Genomic DNA, 20,251 nt, shown 5'->3' with positions numbered 1-20,251 from the left:
TTTCTTCATAAAAGCGGAACTTTTTTAAAATCTAATCGTTTTAATCGGAGATTTATAAATACCCCGGCTTATTGGATTACTAGATATCTCAATGAGATACAGCTTTCTAGTCTGGAAAATTCTATTGTATATAAGAATCAATTATTTCGAAATGTTAAAGATAAAATTAATTTGTAACGTTGTTTCGTTCTTACGTCAGCAAAATCGTTCATCGATCGATATCATCGGCCTAGTTCGATCACCGTTTCAGAATCCAAGATACTATTTTAAGTACAGTACGATCGTGATCGCGACGTACTCTCGTCGATCGATCCTTGTTAGCGATAGACGAAAGCATATTGTTTGCATCTTCCTCCTCCTCCTGCTCCTCCCCTCCTCCTCCTCCTTTTATTCCTTCTTACTCATCGTGCCATAAACGGCCAAGAAGTTTTATGCCAGTCACGCTAATCGTTATCGTTTCGTACAAAAGAGACGTCGTTACACTTTCAAAAGCAATTCATGCGTGAAATGGAAAAATCAATAAGTTTCAATCAATCGTTTTACATATAAAAAGAAGAAATAATAAAAATTATATTGACTCACCGGCCTAATATTCTACATACTTTTCAAGCAAACGAATTCATTTGTAATTTTTCTCTTGGTTTCCTCATTATACCTAATTATGCGAACATACATAATTTCAAAAAAAAATCAATGAAACACAAATAATTTTGTTGGACTAAAAAGAAAATTATTTTGAAAAAATATTTTTTCTCAATGTTTGTTCATACCGGATGAAGGAATAAAACAAATACGTAAAAAATAACATATACGCAACGAAAGTAAAAGAGAAAAATTAAAGAAGATTTTCATCCACGTAATATAAAGATCGACAGGAAGCAAAGGGAGAGAGAGAGAAAGAGGGAGGAGGGAGGGGGGTGTAGAGAATTAAAATATTAATATTTCGCGAGCATCGAGCACCGTCAGTCAAGCGGTAAGCAACCGAAATTATCAGAGTTTGAAGATGAAGAGACACTTTGGCAAAACATTCGTCCTCGTAATATTTTTATTTCTGAATGCACGATGCAGCATTCTGACGCCTGCCATATGGGAATTTCTCTCGGAGAATCATGAAAATTTGAACGACAAGGCGATCCTTAAAGAGTATGATTTTGTAATAGTCGGTGCTGGTTCAGCAGGATCGGTTCTAGCTAATAGATTAACGGAGAATCCTCGGTGGAAAATATTATTGCTGGAAAGTGGCAAAGAGGAAAATTATTTGACCGATATACCACTTTTCGCACCGGCTTTTTACTTTACCGATTACGTACATTCGTATAAGAGCGAGCCAGGATCACGAAAAGGGAAGGATGGCTTTTGTCTCTCGATGAAGGATACCCGTTGTAACTTGTATACGGGCAACGCTGTCGGCGGTTCGTCCGTGGTCAATTACGTAGTATATGCGAGAGGATCACCCTTGATTTACGACGATTGGGAGGCTCTTGGAAATCCTGGATGGAGCTACGAGAACGTTCTTCCATACTTCAAAAAGTCTGAAAACTGCAGAATAGCCGACTTGGATCCCAGGTATCGTTGCATATATCGTTCCAATAATTTTACTTCTCAAACTCTTTCAAATGCACCTTTTAACGTCATAGAACTAGCGAGGAGAAAAAGTCGTAAACAGTTAACGGCAAACCAGTCCTCGTTCGATTCGCACGTATCCTCTCAATTCGCACTTACTCGTCGACAACTTTCTTTAACGACCTTCTCCCATTGCGATCCTTTTGCATCTCTCTTCAATGTGCGTTCTCAAAAGAATAGTCGAGTTATCGTAAGGTTTCTTGAACGATAGGTTTCGAGATTTGTAAATGTAGGTAAAGTTGCACGAAAAGTCCCTCATACGTACGAGAGTGTATTTCTTGCATTTGCAAGCATCGTATCCTACGAAATGAGCTAACAAAATATTCTTTATAGATTTTTATTATATGCCGTTAAATGCATTTTACCAGATATCACGGGTACGAAGGATACTTAGAAATTGTCAATGTTCCCTATGCCACGCCGCTTAGAGAATGTTTTTTGAATGCTAGCGCGGAATTGGGTTACGATTTGATCGATTATAACGCCAAGACCATAGGTTTTTCCAAAATACAAAGTAATCTACGAAATGGACATAGAATGAGTGCTAGCAAAGCATTCTTGAGGCCTATCAAAGATCGAACGAATTTTTATTTATCCAAGTCGTCCAGAGCGACGAAGATAGTGATCGATCGAGAAAGTAAAGTCGCGATTGGCGTCGAATTCGTAAAGAAGGGGAAAAGTTACTTTGTTAGGGCCAACAAAGAAGTCATACTCAGTGCTGGTACGTGAAAAAGAAAAAAAAAAGAAAAAAAGAAAATTAAAGATCCTTCGTTGAAATCCAAAGAAATAAAACAAGTTTTCGCTTTCGACCAAACGATCAGGTGCTCTGGGTTCACCGAAACTGCTGATGCTCTCCGGTATAGGACCGAAAGATGATCTAAAATCTTTAGGAATCCAACCGATCGTGGATCTTCCGGTAGGTTCTAATTTACAGGATCATATGATCTTGGCAATGTTGAATTTTCTCATAAACGAGACCGTCAACATCGACATACCGAAATTCAACGATGTCGCTGAATACATCATCAAAGGGACTGGCCCGTTGACTACACCTAGTGGCACAGAAGCTATTGCTTTTATATCTTCGGAAGGTAAGGATGATTCGCGACGGCCGAGATCTTTGAATAAAGCTAATTTCACTCAAAACCGACTTTTCAAAAGATTGGCAATATTAAAGAATGAACATGAATAGCGATTTAGAAAGGAGATGATTGACGATACGTTCAATGAAAGTAGATTCGAGTTCCACGGGAAAACCAGACATCGAGTTGATCTTCTACCATGGCTCCTTCGTCGGTTCCCAAGCAAAAATTCTTCGCGGCATATCTGGGCTATCCGACGAAGTTTACAATTCCATTTTTTCCAAGTACGAAGGATCAAGTGCTTTTTCCATCAGTACAATACTTTTAAATCCTAAAAGTCGAGGAAGAATGAGCCTGAAAAGTGCCAATCCTTTCCAAGAGCCTATCATCGACCTCAATTATTTCGATCAAAAGGACGACGTGAAGACTATGATTCGTGGTATAAAAAAGGTATTCTCTATATTTGACTCGTACGAACAAGTACGATATTGATCGTTCTTTCTGACAGACGATTCGATCAGGATTTCGAATCTCGCGATACCTTTTAATTTCTATTTTACGCAAAATCTCTTGAACTTTTTTTTTCTTCCTTTCCTAACGACAGACTCTCCAGATAGCTTCCTCAAAAGCCTTCGAACGTTACAATGCCACTTTGGTGCCGTTACATCGTTTACCTGCGTGCAATCACACCGTCTATCTGTCGGACGCCTTTTGGGGTTGCCTAATTCGACAAATGAGCACGTCTTCGTTCCATTACTCCGGGACATGTACTATGAGTCCGAGAAACAAATCGGGCGTGGTCGATCATCGATTGCAGGTTTATGGTATTAAATCGTTGAGGGTCGTCGACAACAGTATAATACCGATTATAATCACTGGTCATTTGGCTGCTGCGGCTTACATGATAGCCGAGAAAGCAGCCGACATGATAAAGGAAGATTGGAAATTCCCAACGAATTAACTCGGTTTTATTAATATGCGTTATTATAAGTTATCATAATGCGATACGTTATAATAACTTTCTTTTATTTCTATCTCTTAATGAATAAATATCGCTTGGGAATGATACAGGAGACCTTTCCCTCTCTCTCTCTCTCTCTCTCTCTCTCCCCTTCGCTCTTATTTTCACATTCGATACCTACTCCCAGGTACGACTAATAATAAGAATAGAATTTTACATATTTGAACCCTGAAAATAAATACTTGAACTTTGTCGACGTGATATGTATACGTATACCGTTGTCCGCCCGTTGTCTTTGGTCGCATGTATGCCTATCGCAAGTCCCTTTCTTATTTACACGATTCACCGGATAAAATTGAAATAAATAGAAAGATAATAAAACTAAAAATAAAAATCTATGAGATGGATAAAAGGTGCTTCGCAGTGGCTCTACCACGTGGTACTTTACGATTCCGTAATCCTTCGCAACATCCAAAGAGACGCGTTTGCGAGTATCGTCAGTGAGAAGATTCCACAAGCTCGCCAACTGGTGGCACCTGAAAGTATGCTCGATTAAAAGATAGAAATAAGAGAATGAAGAAAAGATAAGGAAAAGTTGTTTCGTCGTTTTACCGCTTTCACTGTATCGAATACAATCGTCCAATTCTTGCGACATTATGTAATCCTTGGCACAAGTACAGCGATCTTGAAAATCGAAAAAGAAATGTCGTTAAGAGGCGAACGAACTATTTCGAATGAATTCGATCGCATCGTAAAATATCGTACCGTTCGAACAATCGACGTTCATCAGTTCGCTCGAATTGGAATGCTTGTACGTTCGTGTCACACACTCGTTATGGGAGACGCAACGTTGACCCAAACCTAAAGGCGAACGATCGGATTAAACATCGGATTAAAAAGATATTCCTTACCGTGATATCCGACGAAATGCGAAACTGACCGACGTCCCTGACGCAAACAGGTCCGCGACGATGATAATCCTCTATACAGGTACAAACGTTATTCTGACAGACGCTATTCTGTAAGAATTCCTGACACTGCGGGTTCTCTTGGCAATCTTCGCCCACGGAGTTGGCTGCTTTCAAACATCTCGTACCATCCTCCGAAAGTACGTAATCGACTTTACACCTGCAGACCTCCATGCATCTCGTGCTCTTCGACACGCACTCGTAATCCTGTTCGCACTTGTCGCCTAAATCTGTCGAACGTATCGGAGCAATTACGCATAAAAGAGATAACGTGATAAAGGAGATAAGTTTAACGCGATATACTCACAAGCGTTCTTTATGCATTTCGTTCTCTCGGGATTCGAATGTTGACTATGATCGCAAACGCAGTAACCCTCCACGCAGTAACTGTCCTTGACGTAACAATTATTGTTCGTTTGGCATATTCTACCCAGCCCTGTTAAACGGACAAGAGACGCACGAATGCGCATTAGTTCCAACATCTCGATCCTGCGATTCTTTTGAAAGAAAAAGAGACCAACCGATGGATTCGTAACACCTTCCGTTTACGAAATGCGCCGTGGAGGAGCACTGACAAACGTGGTTACGACACTCCGAGTGGAGGGTAAAGGTCAAGTGACACTGTACGTTGGCCACGCACGGGTCCTCGATGTTGTCGGCCACTGAGAAAGAAAACACGGAGAACGTTGGTACGAGGTTTTAAAGAGGAATATGATTTCGAGGCGAAAGAAAATCGTGCCGCGAAACGAGGCCGATAGGAGACTTCTCGGTTCGTTTATACGTACATATAAATTACTCTCCGTCCCTTTCTTTCGTTCTCTTTGAGTTTTGCTGGATCGGCGAGCACGACGAACGAGACGATACGCTCCGAGTGAGACGGGAGAGAGAGAGAGAGAGAGAGAGACCGTGAGAAAGGGCCGGGGTAGGAATAGGGAAGAGCAGGAGGATCGGTAGAACGGAGGAGACTCGCGTTGTACCTTCGGAGGTCGCCGACACCGATTCAACCAACGCGACCGAGCAAAGGGCAATTAATCAAAAGGTTTCTGGGGCGGTTCTCGGTCGCGTCCTCGAGCAGTTCTATCTCTTATCGTTCGTCTTAACTTTCGAGACGATCGAAAGAAATCGTCTTGGCAAAGCACGTCTCCGTTCTCGCGTTTTCTTTTTCTCAGAAGTTTAACTTTGAAACAATGAAAAATGTTAATGCCCTTAACGTGGGAACGAGGAGCGTTGATACCTTTCAAGCAGTGGAAGTCGCTGCGATTTCTGTAAACGACGTAGCCGTCTTTGCAGTAGCAAGCCTCCTGATTCCAGCAGTAAGCGTTTTCCATGCAGTCCGAGTCGTAACGACATGCCGCTAGGGTCTCTGAAAAAAAAATAATAAAGGTGGCTAGGTGGAGGACATCGGAGGATCTTCGTTGGCTTCGCTCTTGCGCGGACCTCTCACGATCGGCTTTTTTTCGTTATTCTTTCGTTATTCCTGAACGGAATAACATCCGTTTCGAAGTACGTAAGATACCAACGGAACGACGGAAAAACGCGAGAAAAGGAAATAAAAAAGAGATCGGTAGTTCCTCGGAGAGGGTTACGTACGAGGTGGCGATCTGCGATCGTTGCATCTCGGGTAATCCTCCGAGGGTAAGGAAATGGTAGCGCAGACGGTGACGGGCACGAGGACGAGGATCCTCGAGAGACCGATCACCATCCTCGAGACGTTACGAATGCCTCCTCCTCGTCTTCGTCCTTTTTCGAACGTTCCATCGGCACCGTCCTCCCCCTCCTGTTGCTTCGACAGCTCCACCTCTTTCACGATCGCACATCCGAATCGCACGGTGAAGAGGACGTTCTCTATCCGTCTCTCTCTCTCTCTCTCTCTCTCTCTCTTTTTTCTTTCTTCTTCGACGTTCTCCGAAGGCCGATCCTTCAATGGACGATGCTCTTATTGTTTCGATCGCTTGCGCAACACGATTATGCGCTTTGTTCGACGTCCAACGCGCGCACACGCGCGAAGCCCTGACTTCGTTCCTAATATATTATATTTACACGCCCGATTAGCGCGATTTTTTTTCTTCTCCCGGAGTTGGTCGAGAGACGTGAAATGGATTGCGCGTCATCTTTCAATCTCCCGCGCTTTGCAACTGACTCGAATCCGCCACGCTCGTAAGACAAAGGGAAGGGGCGGGGGAGCCTTTTAAAAACGATCGCGAACGCGACGTTTCCCTGCCGCTAATCACCCATGACGGAAGGTCAATTTCGTCGCGAGGGTTTATTCGATGAACTTTCTTCCTTTTTCGTGTCGTCGTCGTCGTCAAATGCACGAGAGTACGGAATACTCTGCAACGTTTACGTAAACAAATCGTAAGACTGTCGGAGTTACGTCAGCGTATCGAATAAGTCTTTATCGACTAGGCGAGTAAATTCGACGTTGTTGATAGGAAAAAAGAATAGTTCTATTCGTGGAAGGTACGGAATGGTTGCATCTATTTTCCCTTTCGAAACTCGTTAGAATTAAATAGAAATATCAGACGGCCAGAGATCTCATCGTTTCTACTCGACTAATTACGGACACGAGCCTCTTATTCCACGTTCGAAACGTTCACCTAACCGGGAGAGAATCAACAGCGTAAATCCGGCCTTCTTCTTCGCCTCGGCTTTTTACGATTCCCCGTGAAAAAGAAGAAAGGATTACTGGGTCGCGAGAACGGAATACAATGATCTTAACGAGCAGTCTTTCCGTTGGCCGTAAGGGATTAACGCGAGATTTCGAACGAATAAGACCAAATTGCAAATAATCAAATGCAAGATAGGCGACCCGAAAGAAATGCTTTAGAAAATGGTCGACCGTTTCTTGGTAGAACGAGTAGAAAAATTTATTGTCGGTTGCCACGTACCGGTGGGAGTTTCGTCTTACAACCGACCTTTCGGATCGATAATTCCTTCTCGACCTCGGGAGCTAACGTTAATCGATATGATTCGTGCTACAAGAAACTTTATCGCTCGACGCTGACGGTACACGAGTAAGAGAAATTGCACGAACGTCGAGGAGAAGAGGGGAAAAAAGAAAAAAAGAAAGAGAACAACGACGAGGTACGCACCGATCGATATTAAAAACGATATTAAAAAGCGATTCTCACTTACGATCGAAGATACGAATGAATGCGATCGAGCGATCGAGAACGCTTTCGTAGATAAAACGATAAAAAGAAAATAAAAAAAAAAGCTAGAAGAAGGAGCAAGAGGAATAACAAAAGTACAGTTAAAATCACGTCGCACTCACGTCTTTGCAAAAGATGTTGATGCTGTCCGTGCGCGAGGACGACTGATGTTCGCGCGAAGAAACATAGAAAGACTACCGGCAGAGCGGCAGCAAGTCCCGGCGCTCGAATCGGCAGTGGTGAGCACCACCGTTTCTTCCTCGTTCCACCCTCGCACCTCCTCATCCTCGTTTCTTCTTTCTCCCTATGATCCCGGATAGATCTCTTCTTTTTTTTGTTTTTTTGTTTTTTTTTTTTTTTTTTTTTTTTTTCGTTAGATCAATGCGAAGCAATCGTTCGACGACGAAATATTGTACGCGCTCGCTCGTCTAACCGCGATTCTCCGGCAATGCCTTTTTTTTCGCTATCTTATCTAATCGTCTATGAGAGAGAAAGATAACGAACGAACCAACGAACGCGCTGGAACAGCGTTCTATCGTCACGCGTTCTATCGTTTTACGCATCTGCGCGAGTAAGTCTCACGAGTATCATTCCTCGGCGCGACTACAAAACGGAATCGTGATCGTCCATGCCAGGTGAAAATCATCCGCGATAGGATTGCCGCTAGCGATGTGTCATCGGTACCGCTTTCGTGGAAGGAGGAGTCTTGGGAAGTGGTGGGACTCGTACTCTTTTCTTTTTTCTTTGTGCCTAGACGAATCCACGAAGAAGACGTGATCGTGCTTAAACCGAGCGAGTTAATAGCTGTCTAGAATCGTGTCTTTTTTTAGACATGTACAATAAAGGAAAAGATATAACGCTTCGTCTCGAAAATTCGTGGAAAATTTGCTACAACTGAGAAGAAAAAGTTATTAACTCCCTCTGTATCAACGAACACGCGTATATTTCATAAAACTCTTACGTGCATACGTGTATTCACAGAATCAAAAAATAACTCAACGCTTTTTCGTAGAAAAATCAAGCTCCGATAGTTTTATAAAAGCACTCCGTAAACAATTTGTCTCTCTACATGTAAACGTATATATATGTATATATATGCTATAATCAAATAAAACGCATAATACTCTTCGAATAAAATACAAGAATCTTTCTCTGTTGCTTATTCCGAAGGCAACGATGGAAAAAAAAAGAAAAAAAAAACGAAACGAAAAGAAGCAAACAAGAGAAAGAACAATAACGAGAGATTCTCTCCGCTCGAAATTTTCTTGTTCTTTGGTATCGCATTGTTCTTTGAATACCGATAAAAGGTTAAGACGAGTTTCAACTGTGTTTAATCGAAATCGAACAATAACTATGGAATCAAGGAGAAAGTTCAGCGACGTCGACGACGATCGTGAAACTCTCGAAAAATCGCCTCGACGCTCTCCGCATATTTTTCAAATCCTTCGGCATTTTCCCGCGTATATTCTATCTTTCTTCCACGCGTAACGCTCGAAACGACTTCTTTCTCGACAATGTTTCTTCTACTTCGCTCGTACAGCCCCGCGTACATCGGTGTGCAAAGAAAATTAAACGAAGTACTTGGACACTCGACTCGCAGATTCATTTTAACCTCTTCTTCCGGTGCGAGACGGAACGGCTCGGTTCTCTATTGCAGATAAAAGATGGTCGAGAGGAGGACGATCGCGACGAGAGAGAAATCGAAACTCGTAAGAACGCCTGAAAAAGAAAAAAAGAAAAAAGAAGATTCCCAAGTTTTTCCATCTACCCTTCCTTCGTTAATCCTCGTTTCTTCTTACCTGCGCTAATGCATTTGTCTCCGTTTATAAAATAATCTACCGCGCAGTCGCACAAGCTGCCAACGCATACAAACCCTTTTCTCTCCGAATCCGTATAATCTTCGATCTGGTAACAATCGTAATCGTGCTGGCAAGGCTCGCCGATGCCTGTACAATCGAACATATTACAATCGTCGAAGGATCTCGTTGACCTTGGGTGACTCGCCGACGTTAATTATCATTACGTCGTAGAATTATTGTTCCACGAGTGACGCAAACGCACCTCTGCTAACGATGCATTGCGCGAGTTCCTTCACGAAATGCTTTTCCTTCGGACATTGACATTTATTCTCGAGGCAGATCGAACCGGGGATCGTAGAACACGTGTCGTTCTCCGTGCAATATTCGTCGATGGTGTCAACGTAAGGAACGCAATGTTTTCCCGTTTTATCGATCGCGGCTTTCTCCTTGCATCCACAAGTCTTCTTATCCGTACAAATGGCTCCTTTTATGCGATAGCATTCCTCCGATTTCGAGCACGTATCGCCGAAAACTGTAAGGAGGGGATAAACGAAACCAATGAAAATGCGACCGGTTGAACTTTACGCGCAACTTCTTACCGATCGTTTTCCAGCAAACGTCGTTCACCGCGTGATAGCCATCGACGCAAACGCATCGTTCTCGTCGGCAGGTCGTGTTCGCTTGAAAGATCAAACACTGCTTATCCTCCGTGCAGACAAAATTCAAGGACTTGGCCACTGTAAAAAAAGAAGAAAAAAAAAAAAAATTTCGAAAGCGATCCGTAGTCGATCGAGAACACTTTCGTTGCTCCTGGATTCGATTCGGGAATCCTCACCTTGAAGGCATTGCTGCTGATCCGCCGAGGACACGTAACCTTTAACGCATTCGCACTGACTTCGACTCGTATTGCAAAAGCTATTGTTCAACTTGCAATCTACTTCGTGCTTGCACGTGTGATAAATCGGCGATACTGAAACACGATACACGAGGAATTAACCAGACATCTATCGTTGGAGATTTAACGATCTAATCGGAGAATTACCGGCTGGTTTCTCCTGTTGAGAAGCTGCTGCTAGTTGTAACCTGGAACAATTTTTCATTTGTCCTTGCTCGTTCTCGCAAGCGCAGAATCCTTGCCGACACGTCGAATTCTTCTGATCTTTCGAAAATAGCGAACAATCGATGTCTCTTTGACATGGCACGGATGGATCTGTAATCAACGATCTCGTTAAAACTGTAAAAGAATGACGAGAAAGGTCGAGACGATCGCATTCACAGAGCTTCGAGTCGCGACTCGTCGCCTCGCGAACGCGCAACGAGTAACGCGAGACGAGAATATTTAGCGTCGACTCATCAAGATTATAGTTTTAATATCTTCAAGGATATCGAGTCGTACGCGACGATTAACGCGACGATCCTCTTGCCAGCCGAAAGCAATAACAACGTCCGTTCGAAACAATTTTTTTTCGATCGACGACCGTCCTAACCTCAATCTCCGCATACCGATACGCGTTACGTCGATCCGTTGGACAAATTTCTCCGAGACCGAAAACGAGTGTACTTGTAATCAAACTTTGTGGATTAACGACGACTAAAGTTCAATGTCAAGTTACGGTAAACAGCTTTCTTGCGGTGGAAACGATCGTAGCCGAATATAGATATACGCGTACATATATTTATATACGCGTATATCTACGTGCAAATATATCGTACGAAAGAAAGATCGTATCGGAGCAAAAATCGAACTAAGAATTGGAGAAACGAAACGAGGGAAAAAACGAAGGAACGAACGGAGTTGGCGCGTTCTCGATCGCAAAAGAGAGACGAGAGAAGGAGGATTCCGTTTGAATCTCGTCCGACGCACGATGCACGCTCGCGAATTAACGACGATAAGAAGCGACGCTTCGTTGAATTTCAATGCGATGACTCATATACACGTGCACGGAACAAAAAAGAAGTAAAAAGGAATTACCGATGTTTAGGGCGTCGATCGGACGATCGATCAATAGGAAAATTCCAAAGAGAAGGAGATAATTTTTCATGATGACGATAACGATGATAACGATGATGACGATGATCGCCGATCGTTTATGATCTTTCGTAAAAAGAGAAAAAAAAGACTTTACTTTCGCAGGACAGGACGCGTTTCCAACGTAGATGGCAACATGCGACTGGTGAATACGAATCCGTGTCCTCTCTTACGAAGGTCTTTTCCCACTCTCTCGCGTTGCCTTCCCACTTTCCCTCTCTATCTTTCTTCCTTTCTCTCGCTCCCTCTTTCCCTGTTTACTTCGCATCGGCATTTGTGATTCTTATACAAGGTGTCTCATTCGACCCAAACAAACATTCGTTTCATCGGCGGGCGACAACGTTTATCTCCTGTCTTTCCCGATCCCGTTGTTGCAACTCCGCCTCGACGCATCATATCGCGTCTATAGCGTCTTGTCCCATCTACGATTTCGACGATTTCACCGAGTCCGTGGAAAATGGGACACACCTCTTGTATACTGGTGATTTCTACTCGGCACGTCGAAACGGAAAATATTTTTATAGCTTTGGTTTTTACGTTAACGCCGAGCGCCGAATAGATAAGATTATTTTAAACGGGTCGATACTTTTTTACCATTTTCTCCGCACCTTTTGAAAATTGATAAATCTTTTTTTTTTTTCTCTCTTTTTTTTTTCTCGAAAGTACCTCGCTTTTGATGTAACATCTTCCCCGCCCTCGCTCGCTACTCCTATTACGTTCGAATGAAATCAAAAATGAAGGAGATCGAATATTAATGTTATCTAAATTTTATATACTTACGTTCCTGTACGACCTTCTACGTCGATTACAGTCCACGTAAGCCGAGAAGCATGAGACACTGTCATCCACGTTTATTATCCATCAATTCTTCTTAAATCGATCTCGCGATAAGTTAGTCGGAATGAGATTTATTAAACGAAGGAACGAATTATCGTCGCTGTTATCGTCGAAAGGCCTCTCGCGTTGTTATCCTTTTCGTTTCTATTTCCGTCTCATTCAAAACGTTTCTCGACGGTGACAGCTACATTCAATAGATAAGAGCTCGTATTTCCTATGCACACTGATTTCAAACAATTCCAAGTTTCGTTCCACGTAGAAGAAACTTTATATGTGTCATATCTGTGCTATGCGTCGTACGAAATGTGTCCTTTATGCGTCATACGTTTGACAGAACTGATTAGGTTTTCGTCATATATATATATATATATGTGTGTATGTATTTCATATTGAACAAAAAATCTTCAAAACCCTGTCGTTAGAAACGTATACAGCAAAAGAGATAGATAAAGAGATAAGCATTATCACGGAAAGTGTGCACGCATTGGAGTCAATTTAACGTTTATATCCTCGTCATTCGAACGAGTCGAGTACGATGCTCCGATTGTTTCGCGATTGAGATATCAAATTATTCTAGATAAAGATTCTTAACTCGTACCAGGATAACGATTATGCGACGACTCGTTGTCTTCTTTTGTCTCGTTATTGTTGAATTTCTTTTGTGTTCGGCGCAAGGTAAGTGCTCCGTTTGTACCAAACTGATTACATTCAGTGATCAGTCGCACGAAGAAAACCTTTCCTGACTGTCGACTTGATTATTATTTTTTTGTTTTTTCCTTTCTTTTTTTCTATCGTAGAGAAACAACATGGAACGGTGTTGTTCGGAGATCCGTGCGAAAGGGACGTCAATTGCATCGAACATGCATATTGTCGTATTCAACGGATCTGTCAATGCGAGCAATATTACGCACCCAATCCCGAGAGGACGATTTGTCTCGCCAGTAAGAGATTCTTTCAATGCGAATCGAGTCGATGATCAAAAGGATCTAACGAAAACGTAAAGCTTCTTTTTCTTTCGTCTTTGCAGCAGCCGGACTGAGTTGCGTCGATGACTTTACTTGCGGTACCATGTCCAATGCGGTTTGTCGTCAAAACGTGTGTACTTGCAAAGACGCATTTACCCTGGATATAAACAATTCGTCTAATTGTATAAGTAGTAAGCTGCTGTGCCGTTTTTCCTTCGATATCCGTATCACCGACGAGCTTATGAAAAAAATATGCGAAAGATTAGAAAACTCGGTCGGTAAATTTGACTCGAGTTATCATACGCGAAGACTTACTTCGTCGATTGGCTCCTCGATCGGTAAATTACGATTTTTCTGACTGTTTTATATACATATATATATAATTTTTTAGGACCGTCGAAAGAAGGCGACGCTTGTCAAAAAAGGGACGACTGCGAGGAAGCTATGGAACGTGCGATATGCATCGATAATAAATGTCGTTGCATCACTGGCCTTCGTTTCGTCAACGAAACTGGCAAATGCATTCAGGCTCGTGGTAATTCCTTGATCCTCGTAATAAATGCTTTCACGAAAATACGATAACAACGAATTCTTCTTTTTCAAGGCCGATATAACTCGTGTACCAAGGATTACGAGTGCTTCCTCGACGATGGCACACCGAACGTTTTACAATGTAAAAACGGCGAATGCGTTTGTAGAGATAACGATCCGCGATGCAGTAAAGGTTAACGGGGGATTGGCTTAGCCCCTACTAATTTTTCTTATACGTTAATACTTTACTCCCTCTATTTCTTGTTTTCATCTTTTTTTCTTTTCCTTTTTTTTTTCTTCCTTTAGGTTCGTCCGTTGCGACAACGACGATAGGACTGATCGTATCGATGATCGTAGCACGGATAGCGTGATTAACGTAAGAATATATCGTAGGACTTTATCGACGGAGAAAAAACGCAAGACTTTTCTATAGAACGATACAATTTTTGTTCCATCTTCTCCTCTTTCAAATAAATAAAACGACCATTGCGTCACGAAACGAGTATAAATTTTACACGTCCTTTTCGAATTTTTCTTCTTCAAAGTTGCTTGCTGTCGTCAAACCTCAGCGCACTCGGTGTTCGAATCGGAACGACAACGTGATGAAAGATGGTGGACGGTGTTGTTATAACTATATAGATTAATACGAGACGATTACGCGATAATACGATAATACGATAAATAACAGTTTGAAAAGAGATTTACGCGTCAGAAGAGAAAGGTACGTGTTTGCGAATACATGTTCGTTAAGCGACGATTTTAAGAAACGCGTTACACGCGAAGGGTCCTATGATTCGAGAAAAGTTAGGTTAAGTCGAGAAGAAATATTAAACGTTCGACGAAAACACGTTGGACACTTTTGAACGCAATATTAGCCGATTAATTACGTAATGGTGTCTTTGATCGGCATTATTCTAGCACTTTTTTTACATGGAAAATTTGAAAAATGTTTCATCGTTTTTCCAGCAATGTCGTTTATCGTAAATACGATACGCACTGCTATACGTAGTTGGACCCCGCAAGTGACCACGGTACGGTATCGTTATCACGCAGACAAAATAGCAAGAGGCCCGTTGGTACGAAGATACGGTTACAACGATCCGATAGATATGAGAGGATTGTTGCCTCATACCGGAGGAACCAACAGACTTCCAATGCCAATATACAATCCAGTGAACGCTTGGACGGAGAAAAGAGCATTGTTTGGACAAAACGATTACATCGATATTTTAGGATCCGAAAATTTGCATCCTACGAGAATACTTTACAAGGTACCATCTTGGCTAAGAGGAGTCAAAGGAAACGAATATAAAGTGTTACTGAGAAAGAGAAAGATGTGGAAATCCGGTATCTTCCCCATCGCAAGACCGACCAAATGGAAAGAACTGCAAAAGAGGATAAGGTTCCTATATAAGAAATTGAATAGAAAGACTAAGACTGGATTCTCTAGAAAGCAATAAGAAACGAACGATATAATTTGTTGTAGCTAATAAAGATAAACGAATCTAGATTTAAGAAGCCACTTGTATCCGTTGAGACAACGTCGTCCTTTGCTCGTCATCATCGAACATCGTACAAAGTATAAAATAGCGAATTTATTTATTGACAAATGATTATCCATCGGATATACGGTAATTTCACAATGATCAAGATCGCAAATAGTGTTATCGCTAAAATACTTTTCATAATTGTTTACTGTAAAAAGATCTGACAGTTTCACACGTATATACATAATCAAGCGGAAAATTGTGATAACCAAAAGAAGACAGACATATGTATATATGTGTATGTGCGTGTACATACATACATATATACGTATTATCTTGTATAGCAGAAATACGTTCTAAGTACAATTAGGGTAAAAGCCCTACAAAAATCTTATGCAGATCTACGTTTGATTATACGCACGTATTTATGTGTGGTGTGTGTGTGTATATATATATATATATGTATGTATGTATCTATATATATATATGTACAAAATAATTGCGAGTATTGTCGATTTTCTTAAAAAATATCTAGGATCGTTATTACGGTTATTAGATGGTAAGCCTTCGTAATAAACGTACGAGCTTGTGTCACGGACTCGAGAGACGTGTGTTTTTAACGTATTCCGCGATGGTTCCATGGCATAACAAAGTGGTACAACGTCGGTTCAATCTCGCGTTTCAAGCGCTTTCAGACGGTGGATTATTTTCGTTTAATATGCTTATGGGATATTCGACAGGTCTCTTTAATAATATTAATAACGATAGCGTACGTTTCGAACGTACGTATCGTCTAGACGTTATTGCAAGTTCTCGTAGTAAAAATGTAATACTGCTTAAACATACCCCCGAGGCTTCGAGTTCGACACAGGGCCTAAAATCGAATACCTGTCTATACCATCGCGAAGATGTAGAAAAACGGCGACAGATCGTTAATTCGGTTTGAGTTCTATATACATAAAACAATGGCAGTTACTTAAATTTTTAAAAAAGGGTCGTTCGTGCGACCAGCGATCGGTGTGTAAAATTGACCTAATCGGCGTGTAAAAGAGCAGGTTCATAAATGATTTTGCAGAAACGATAGCAAGGTAGTTTCGTAATGTTTACTAGCATCTAAATTTCGGAGGCTGTGCCTTTCGTTCGGATAGATTTGCAATTGATACGGCTTTCCAGTTTTTACAAGAGCATTTATCAACTGACTGGTATGGAAAAAGTGAACGTTTTCATCTATGAGTCCGTGAATGATCAAAAGTCTATTCTCTTCGTCCGGAAACTTGCTAACGTACGTTAAAACCGAACCGGTCATATAACCGTGCGGATTGTTTTGAGGAAGGTCCATGTAACGCTCGGTATAACCGGTGTCGTAAAAGTTCCAGGATGTAACCGGTGCCCCGGCTATCGCCAACTGCAAACATTAAGATTTTTTCTTATTAAGAGTCTCTCCGTCTCGATCGCAATGGCGCAAAATTGGACGTACCTTAAATACGTCGGGATATTGTATCAAACCCATAAGACTCAGGTATCCGCCGTAAGACCAACCGTGAAGGGCGACGCGATTCAAATCGATGTATCCCGTCGTTTCCGCTAGCCATCTTAAAACTTCGACCTGATCGTTCAATTCGACGGTTCCCATTCGACGTTGCAAATGGCTCTCAAATACCAATCCTCTGTGCTGCGAGCCACGAGAATCGATTAAAACAACGCAATAGCCTTGCGCGGCCAGCATATGCATTCTTAAGTGTCTCATACCCTGCGTGAATATTTCATCCTTTATATAATCGTAAAGACACTCTAGTTTCGACGGATACGGCACGAACATCTCGTACTCACTTTGAACGTATTAGATACCAATTGTACCTCCGGTCCGCCGTAAACGTTCAATATCGTAGGATACTTTACTCCCGCTTGAAAATTATGAGGCTTAAAAATCATGGAGTAAATCGTATCCCCCGACATTATCTTGTAGGTATAAATCTCTGGTGCAAATAAATCTAATTCGGGAGAAGACGGTTCCAACAAGTAACCGACCGGGGTAAGCGTTATACTCTCCACCGTCCAATCTGACTGAGACACCCTAAACACCTAAAAGAACAAGACGTATATGCAGAGAGAGAGAGAGAGAGAGAGAGAGAGAGAGAGAGAGAGAGAGAGAGAAAGAGAAAGAGAGAGAGAGAGAGAGAAAGAGAAAGAGAGAGAGAGAGAGAGAGAGAAACGAGTGTTTGAGGTAACGAATCGACGATCTCGACTAACGGATTTCGAACATTGATCGGTCGTACTTGGCATATGGGAAACGTTTTGATGGAGCTGTAGACGGTAACTAGCATAGTGCACTCCTTGTTGAAATATACGTTGTTGTAACTATATCCGGGTCTCGTTAAAAGTCTTATTTCCAATGGTCGACGAAGGGAGACGGCGTACACGTGTTGTTCCAACGGACCCTCTCTCAAGCCGCAAAAATAAACTATAGAATTGCTATCGTCCACCCATAATTTTTTACCCAATACTTCCCAATCGCCTTGCGTCAACGCGATCTTCGAGGTAACGCGTGGCTGCAGAAAGATACTATCCATTCGATCCAGCGATTCTTCCACTCCGTTGCTCAAACCTAAACGAACAAAGAAAACGTCAGTAACGTTCGCGAAGAGCTCTACGAGAACAAGTATTTTTCTATACCGGTTATGCTGGACGTTATGAGGTACAAGTGTCGAAATTCCGACTCCTCGCTGCCCCAAAGAAATTTTACTTCCGTCGGTTCGTCCGAGGGCAAGAAGTGAAGCAAATCGTTCACGTTGACCCAAACGGTGCTCTGCTCGGAATACAAAACCTGGACGCTCGCGGAGGAAGATTTGGTGTTGTATACGCTCGTAGGAGGTTCGGAAAAGTTGTCGACCGACAGTAGGACCAGCTCGAGCTTTTGTTGTTTCCTGTCCAATAACTGCACCCAAACGCTGTTATTTGGAGGGAGAAGAAAGAAGGAACATTAACGAAGAACCACTTTACACGAGCGTAGACGAGGTGCTTACTATTGAGCGTCCGGCGTCCAACCGACTCTGACCATATATTCCATCCAAGGAAACATGATCTGCAGCGGATACTGGAGTTCTAATATTTCAACGTCAACGATCTGCAGGGTCTCCGTTAATCGAAACTGCACCATTTTCAAATTGCTCCTAGCGTTCGACGTGCCGGCTCGAGGAAATCTAAATTCATCTATCTCTTCGGAGTTTGACGTCGAAGGGAAACAAAATATTTTCACGTCGCTCTCGTCGACCTCTTCGTAGACTATTCTATAAATGCCGTCGCTAGACTTTGGTTGCCACCAGAAACCTATGTACCTACGAACGGATTCTCGTTAGAGATAAGCTCTGGTTCTAGGGCACTGGCACGAAGCGATCAAAGTTACAAACCTAGTGAACTCCTCTTGCATGACGTAAGAAGGGGTACCGGCGGTAAGAGGATCGTCGGTCAAACTTCTGCCTCCTTTTCTAGCATGAGTCAATCTCACGGACGATCCTGTGACGCTGTGCGACAAATACAAGTCACCGGAGCACGTATAAGCGATCAACGCGTTGTTCCATGGACAAATTTGAGGACACAGTTTAGCACCCGAAGCAGATATTCTAATCTCGGATGGGAACAAGGGTCCAGGCTAAAGAGAAAAGATAAACGATTATTCCTTCCTTGGAGAGACAAACGCACGCGCCAGACCAACGATCTCGAGTTAATTACCATAAAGCCTGTGTCTATACATTGATACAAACTACTTGCAGCTGGAAAAACTAACTTGCCGCTTTCCGCATGAATTTCGTAACTAGTTATACCCCAAGTAGCTAGCCTCTTCCTTTCCCACAAGAGCTGCTCCTCCCTCGACAATCTATTTGTACTGGATACGCTGAAGTCATTTGGAAGCGAGGGATCAGAACCTAGAATGTTGAGATTCCGGTCCAACGTCTTACCTTTGAAAGTTTGCTTCTATGACCGGTTGCCAGTGAAGCCGATACCCATTGGCATGATCGGAGTGTGCAATATCGACGTACAAAAGCGTAGTTTCCCAACCGTTGTTCGGAGTACTGAGAAAATATATTCTGGTGCTGAAACGTGGAGTGATATTTTAGATACACAGCTACAAGTACACTTACAAACACGACCGTTCGAACGACCAATGGAAAGAGATTTACCGTCCATCGGGCAAAGATCGAAACGTTATGGATCCAGGCACCGAGCCCGCCGATACGCCTGACAATCTTCTCCTCAAGTCGCTGACCACACCGCGTAGTTCTGGCCAGGTTTTTCTCGCGGTAGTATCATCGGATGTTCCTGTCCGGTCTACGCCTTCGTTACAGGCGTCCATATTTTTTGCGATAATTGCACGCTTCTCCTATCTCCTAAGTCACGCGTACGAGATGCGACATCGTGGAACGATCATGACGATCACCTGTAACGATTCGCGACGTCACCCTGAGATTTATCTCTTTCTCTCTCTCTCCCTCTCTCTCTTTCTCTCTCTTTCTCGCGAGGATGTTTCTTATCGCTCCACGCACCTTCCTACGAGAACGATTATTTTTAGGTTATTTCCACCGCCGTCCATTCACTTTCACCTTCCTCCTCCTCCTCCTCCTGCTGTTGCTGCTGCTCCTCGTCTAACGCTCTCGAGATCTCCCTTCTCTCGCGAAAGCACGGCATCAATTTCTCGCGATTCGCGGATGCGCGTGCTTTACTACCGCCAAAAATCTCTCCTCGCCGTTAGAACGGCGCAGCATGACAACTGTTTTTTACTCGCTCGCTATCCTCTCCTCTCTTCCTCGTTCTCCCTAGTC

At 42.6% G+C, this 20,251-nt stretch overlaps 5 protein-coding genes across 5 annotated transcripts; 3 read left to right on the top strand and 2 right to left on the bottom strand.

The window, feature by feature from the left end:
- Positions 1 to 928: 928 nt before the first annotated feature.
- Positions 929 to 3,773, top strand: LOC122635748 (glucose dehydrogenase [FAD, quinone]-like). The gene is made up of 5 exons (XM_043826315.1): positions 929 to 1,566; positions 1,992 to 2,344; positions 2,445 to 2,714; positions 2,860 to 3,155; positions 3,310 to 3,773. The coding sequence occupies exons 1-5, from the start codon at positions 1,004 to 1,006 to the stop codon at positions 3,664 to 3,666; spliced, it is 1,839 nt and encodes a 612-aa protein (XP_043682250.1). The 5' UTR covers positions 929 to 1,003; the 3' UTR covers positions 3,667 to 3,773.
- LOC122635834 lies at positions 3,652 to 11,705 on the bottom strand. Its single transcript, XM_043826496.1, has 16 exons — positions 11,558 to 11,705; positions 10,628 to 10,795; positions 10,421 to 10,555; positions 10,185 to 10,322; positions 9,848 to 10,117; positions 9,555 to 9,732; positions 7,909 to 8,150; positions 7,770 to 7,810; positions 6,225 to 6,552; positions 5,869 to 5,997; positions 5,156 to 5,296; positions 4,942 to 5,070; positions 4,607 to 4,864; positions 4,432 to 4,527; positions 4,279 to 4,350; positions 3,652 to 4,202 (listed from the first exon to the last, which is right to left on the bottom strand). Exons 1-16 carry the CDS (start codon positions 11,625 to 11,627, stop codon positions 4,111 to 4,113), a joined length of 2,487 nt encoding a protein of 828 aa, XP_043682431.1. The 5' UTR covers positions 11,628 to 11,705; the 3' UTR covers positions 3,652 to 4,110.
- Positions 11,706 to 12,914: 1,209 nt separating this feature from the next.
- LOC122635751 lies at positions 12,915 to 14,446 on the top strand. The gene is made up of 6 exons (XM_043826333.1): positions 12,915 to 13,126; positions 13,249 to 13,392; positions 13,479 to 13,607; positions 13,808 to 13,951; positions 14,021 to 14,140; positions 14,254 to 14,446. The coding sequence occupies exons 1-6, from the start codon at positions 13,063 to 13,065 to the stop codon at positions 14,316 to 14,318; spliced, it is 666 nt and encodes a 221-aa protein (XP_043682268.1). The 5' UTR covers positions 12,915 to 13,062; the 3' UTR covers positions 14,319 to 14,446.
- Positions 14,447 to 14,520: 74 nt separating this feature from the next.
- On the top strand, positions 14,521 to 15,465 carry LOC122635753 (39S ribosomal protein L51, mitochondrial). The gene is made up of 2 exons (XM_043826335.1): positions 14,521 to 14,668; positions 14,914 to 15,465. The coding sequence occupies exon 2, from the start codon at positions 14,916 to 14,918 to the stop codon at positions 15,405 to 15,407; it is 492 nt and encodes a 163-aa protein (XP_043682270.1). The 5' UTR covers positions 14,521 to 14,668; positions 14,914 to 14,915; the 3' UTR covers positions 15,408 to 15,465.
- Positions 15,466 to 15,529: 64 nt separating this feature from the next.
- On the bottom strand, positions 15,530 to 20,062 carry LOC122635747 (dipeptidyl peptidase 9). Its single transcript, XM_043826314.1, has 11 exons — positions 19,976 to 20,062; positions 19,613 to 19,869; positions 19,391 to 19,525; positions 19,164 to 19,326; positions 18,842 to 19,083; positions 18,458 to 18,769; positions 18,108 to 18,382; positions 17,711 to 18,039; positions 17,265 to 17,516; positions 16,912 to 17,184; positions 15,530 to 16,839 (listed from the first exon to the last, which is right to left on the bottom strand). The coding sequence occupies exons 2-11, from the start codon at positions 19,783 to 19,785 to the stop codon at positions 16,492 to 16,494; spliced, it is 2,502 nt and encodes an 833-aa protein (XP_043682249.1). The 5' UTR covers positions 19,786 to 19,869; positions 19,976 to 20,062; the 3' UTR covers positions 15,530 to 16,491.
- Positions 20,063 to 20,251: the final 189 nt, after the last annotated feature.

The sequence above is a fragment of the Vespula pensylvanica genome, chromosome 19, assembly GCF_014466175.1.
Source record: "Vespula pensylvanica isolate Volc-1 chromosome 19, ASM1446617v1, whole genome shotgun sequence".
NCBI classification, from domain to species: Eukaryota; Metazoa; Arthropoda; class Insecta; order Hymenoptera; family Vespidae; genus Vespula; species Vespula pensylvanica.
This window is presented reverse-complemented; position numbering and strand designations above follow the sequence as displayed.

Coding starts and splice junctions, on each gene's coding strand:
- LOC122635753 (XM_043826335.1), top strand. CDS start 14,916: ATGTCGTTTATCGTAAATACGATACGCACTGCTATACGTAGTTGGACC.
- LOC122635751 (XM_043826333.1), top strand. CDS start 13,063: ATGCGACGACTCGTTGTCTTCTTTTGTCTCGTTATTGTTGAATTTCTT. Junction 13,393..13,478: donor GAGGACGATTTGTCTCGCCA/GTAAGAGATTCT, acceptor TCGTCTTTGCAG/CAGCCGGACTGAGTTGCGTC. Junction 14,141..14,253: donor CGATCCGCGATGCAGTAAAG/GTTAACGGGGGA, acceptor TTCTTCCTTTAG/GTTCGTCCGTTGCGACAACG.
- LOC122635834 (XM_043826496.1), bottom strand. CDS start 11,627: ATGAAAAATTATCTCCTTCTCTTTGGAATTTTCCTATTGATCGATCGT. Junction 7,811..7,908: donor TCAACATCTTTTGCAAAGAC/GTGAGTGCGACG, acceptor TATCTACGAAAG/CGTTCTCGATCGCTCGATCG. Junction 4,865..4,941: donor GAAATGCATAAAGAACGCTT/GTGAGTATATCG, acceptor TACGTTCGACAG/ATTTAGGCGACAAGTGCGAA.
- LOC122635748 (XM_043826315.1), top strand. CDS start 1,004: ATGAAGAGACACTTTGGCAAAACATTCGTCCTCGTAATATTTTTATTT. Junction 2,715..2,859: donor TGCTTTTATATCTTCGGAAG/GTAAGGATGATT, acceptor CAATGAAAGTAG/ATTCGAGTTCCACGGGAAAA. Junction 3,156..3,309: donor TGATTCGTGGTATAAAAAAG/GTATTCTCTATA, acceptor TCCTAACGACAG/ACTCTCCAGATAGCTTCCTC.
- LOC122635747 (XM_043826314.1), bottom strand. CDS start 19,785: ATGGACGCCTGTAACGAAGGCGTAGACCGGACAGGAACATCCGATGAT. Junction 19,526..19,612: donor CGATCTTTGCCCGATGGACG/GTAAATCTCTTT, acceptor TCCACGTTTCAG/CACCAGAATATATTTTCTCA. Junction 19,084..19,163: donor GTATAGACACAGGCTTTATG/GTAATTAACTCG, acceptor TTTTCTCTTTAG/CCTGGACCCTTGTTCCCATC.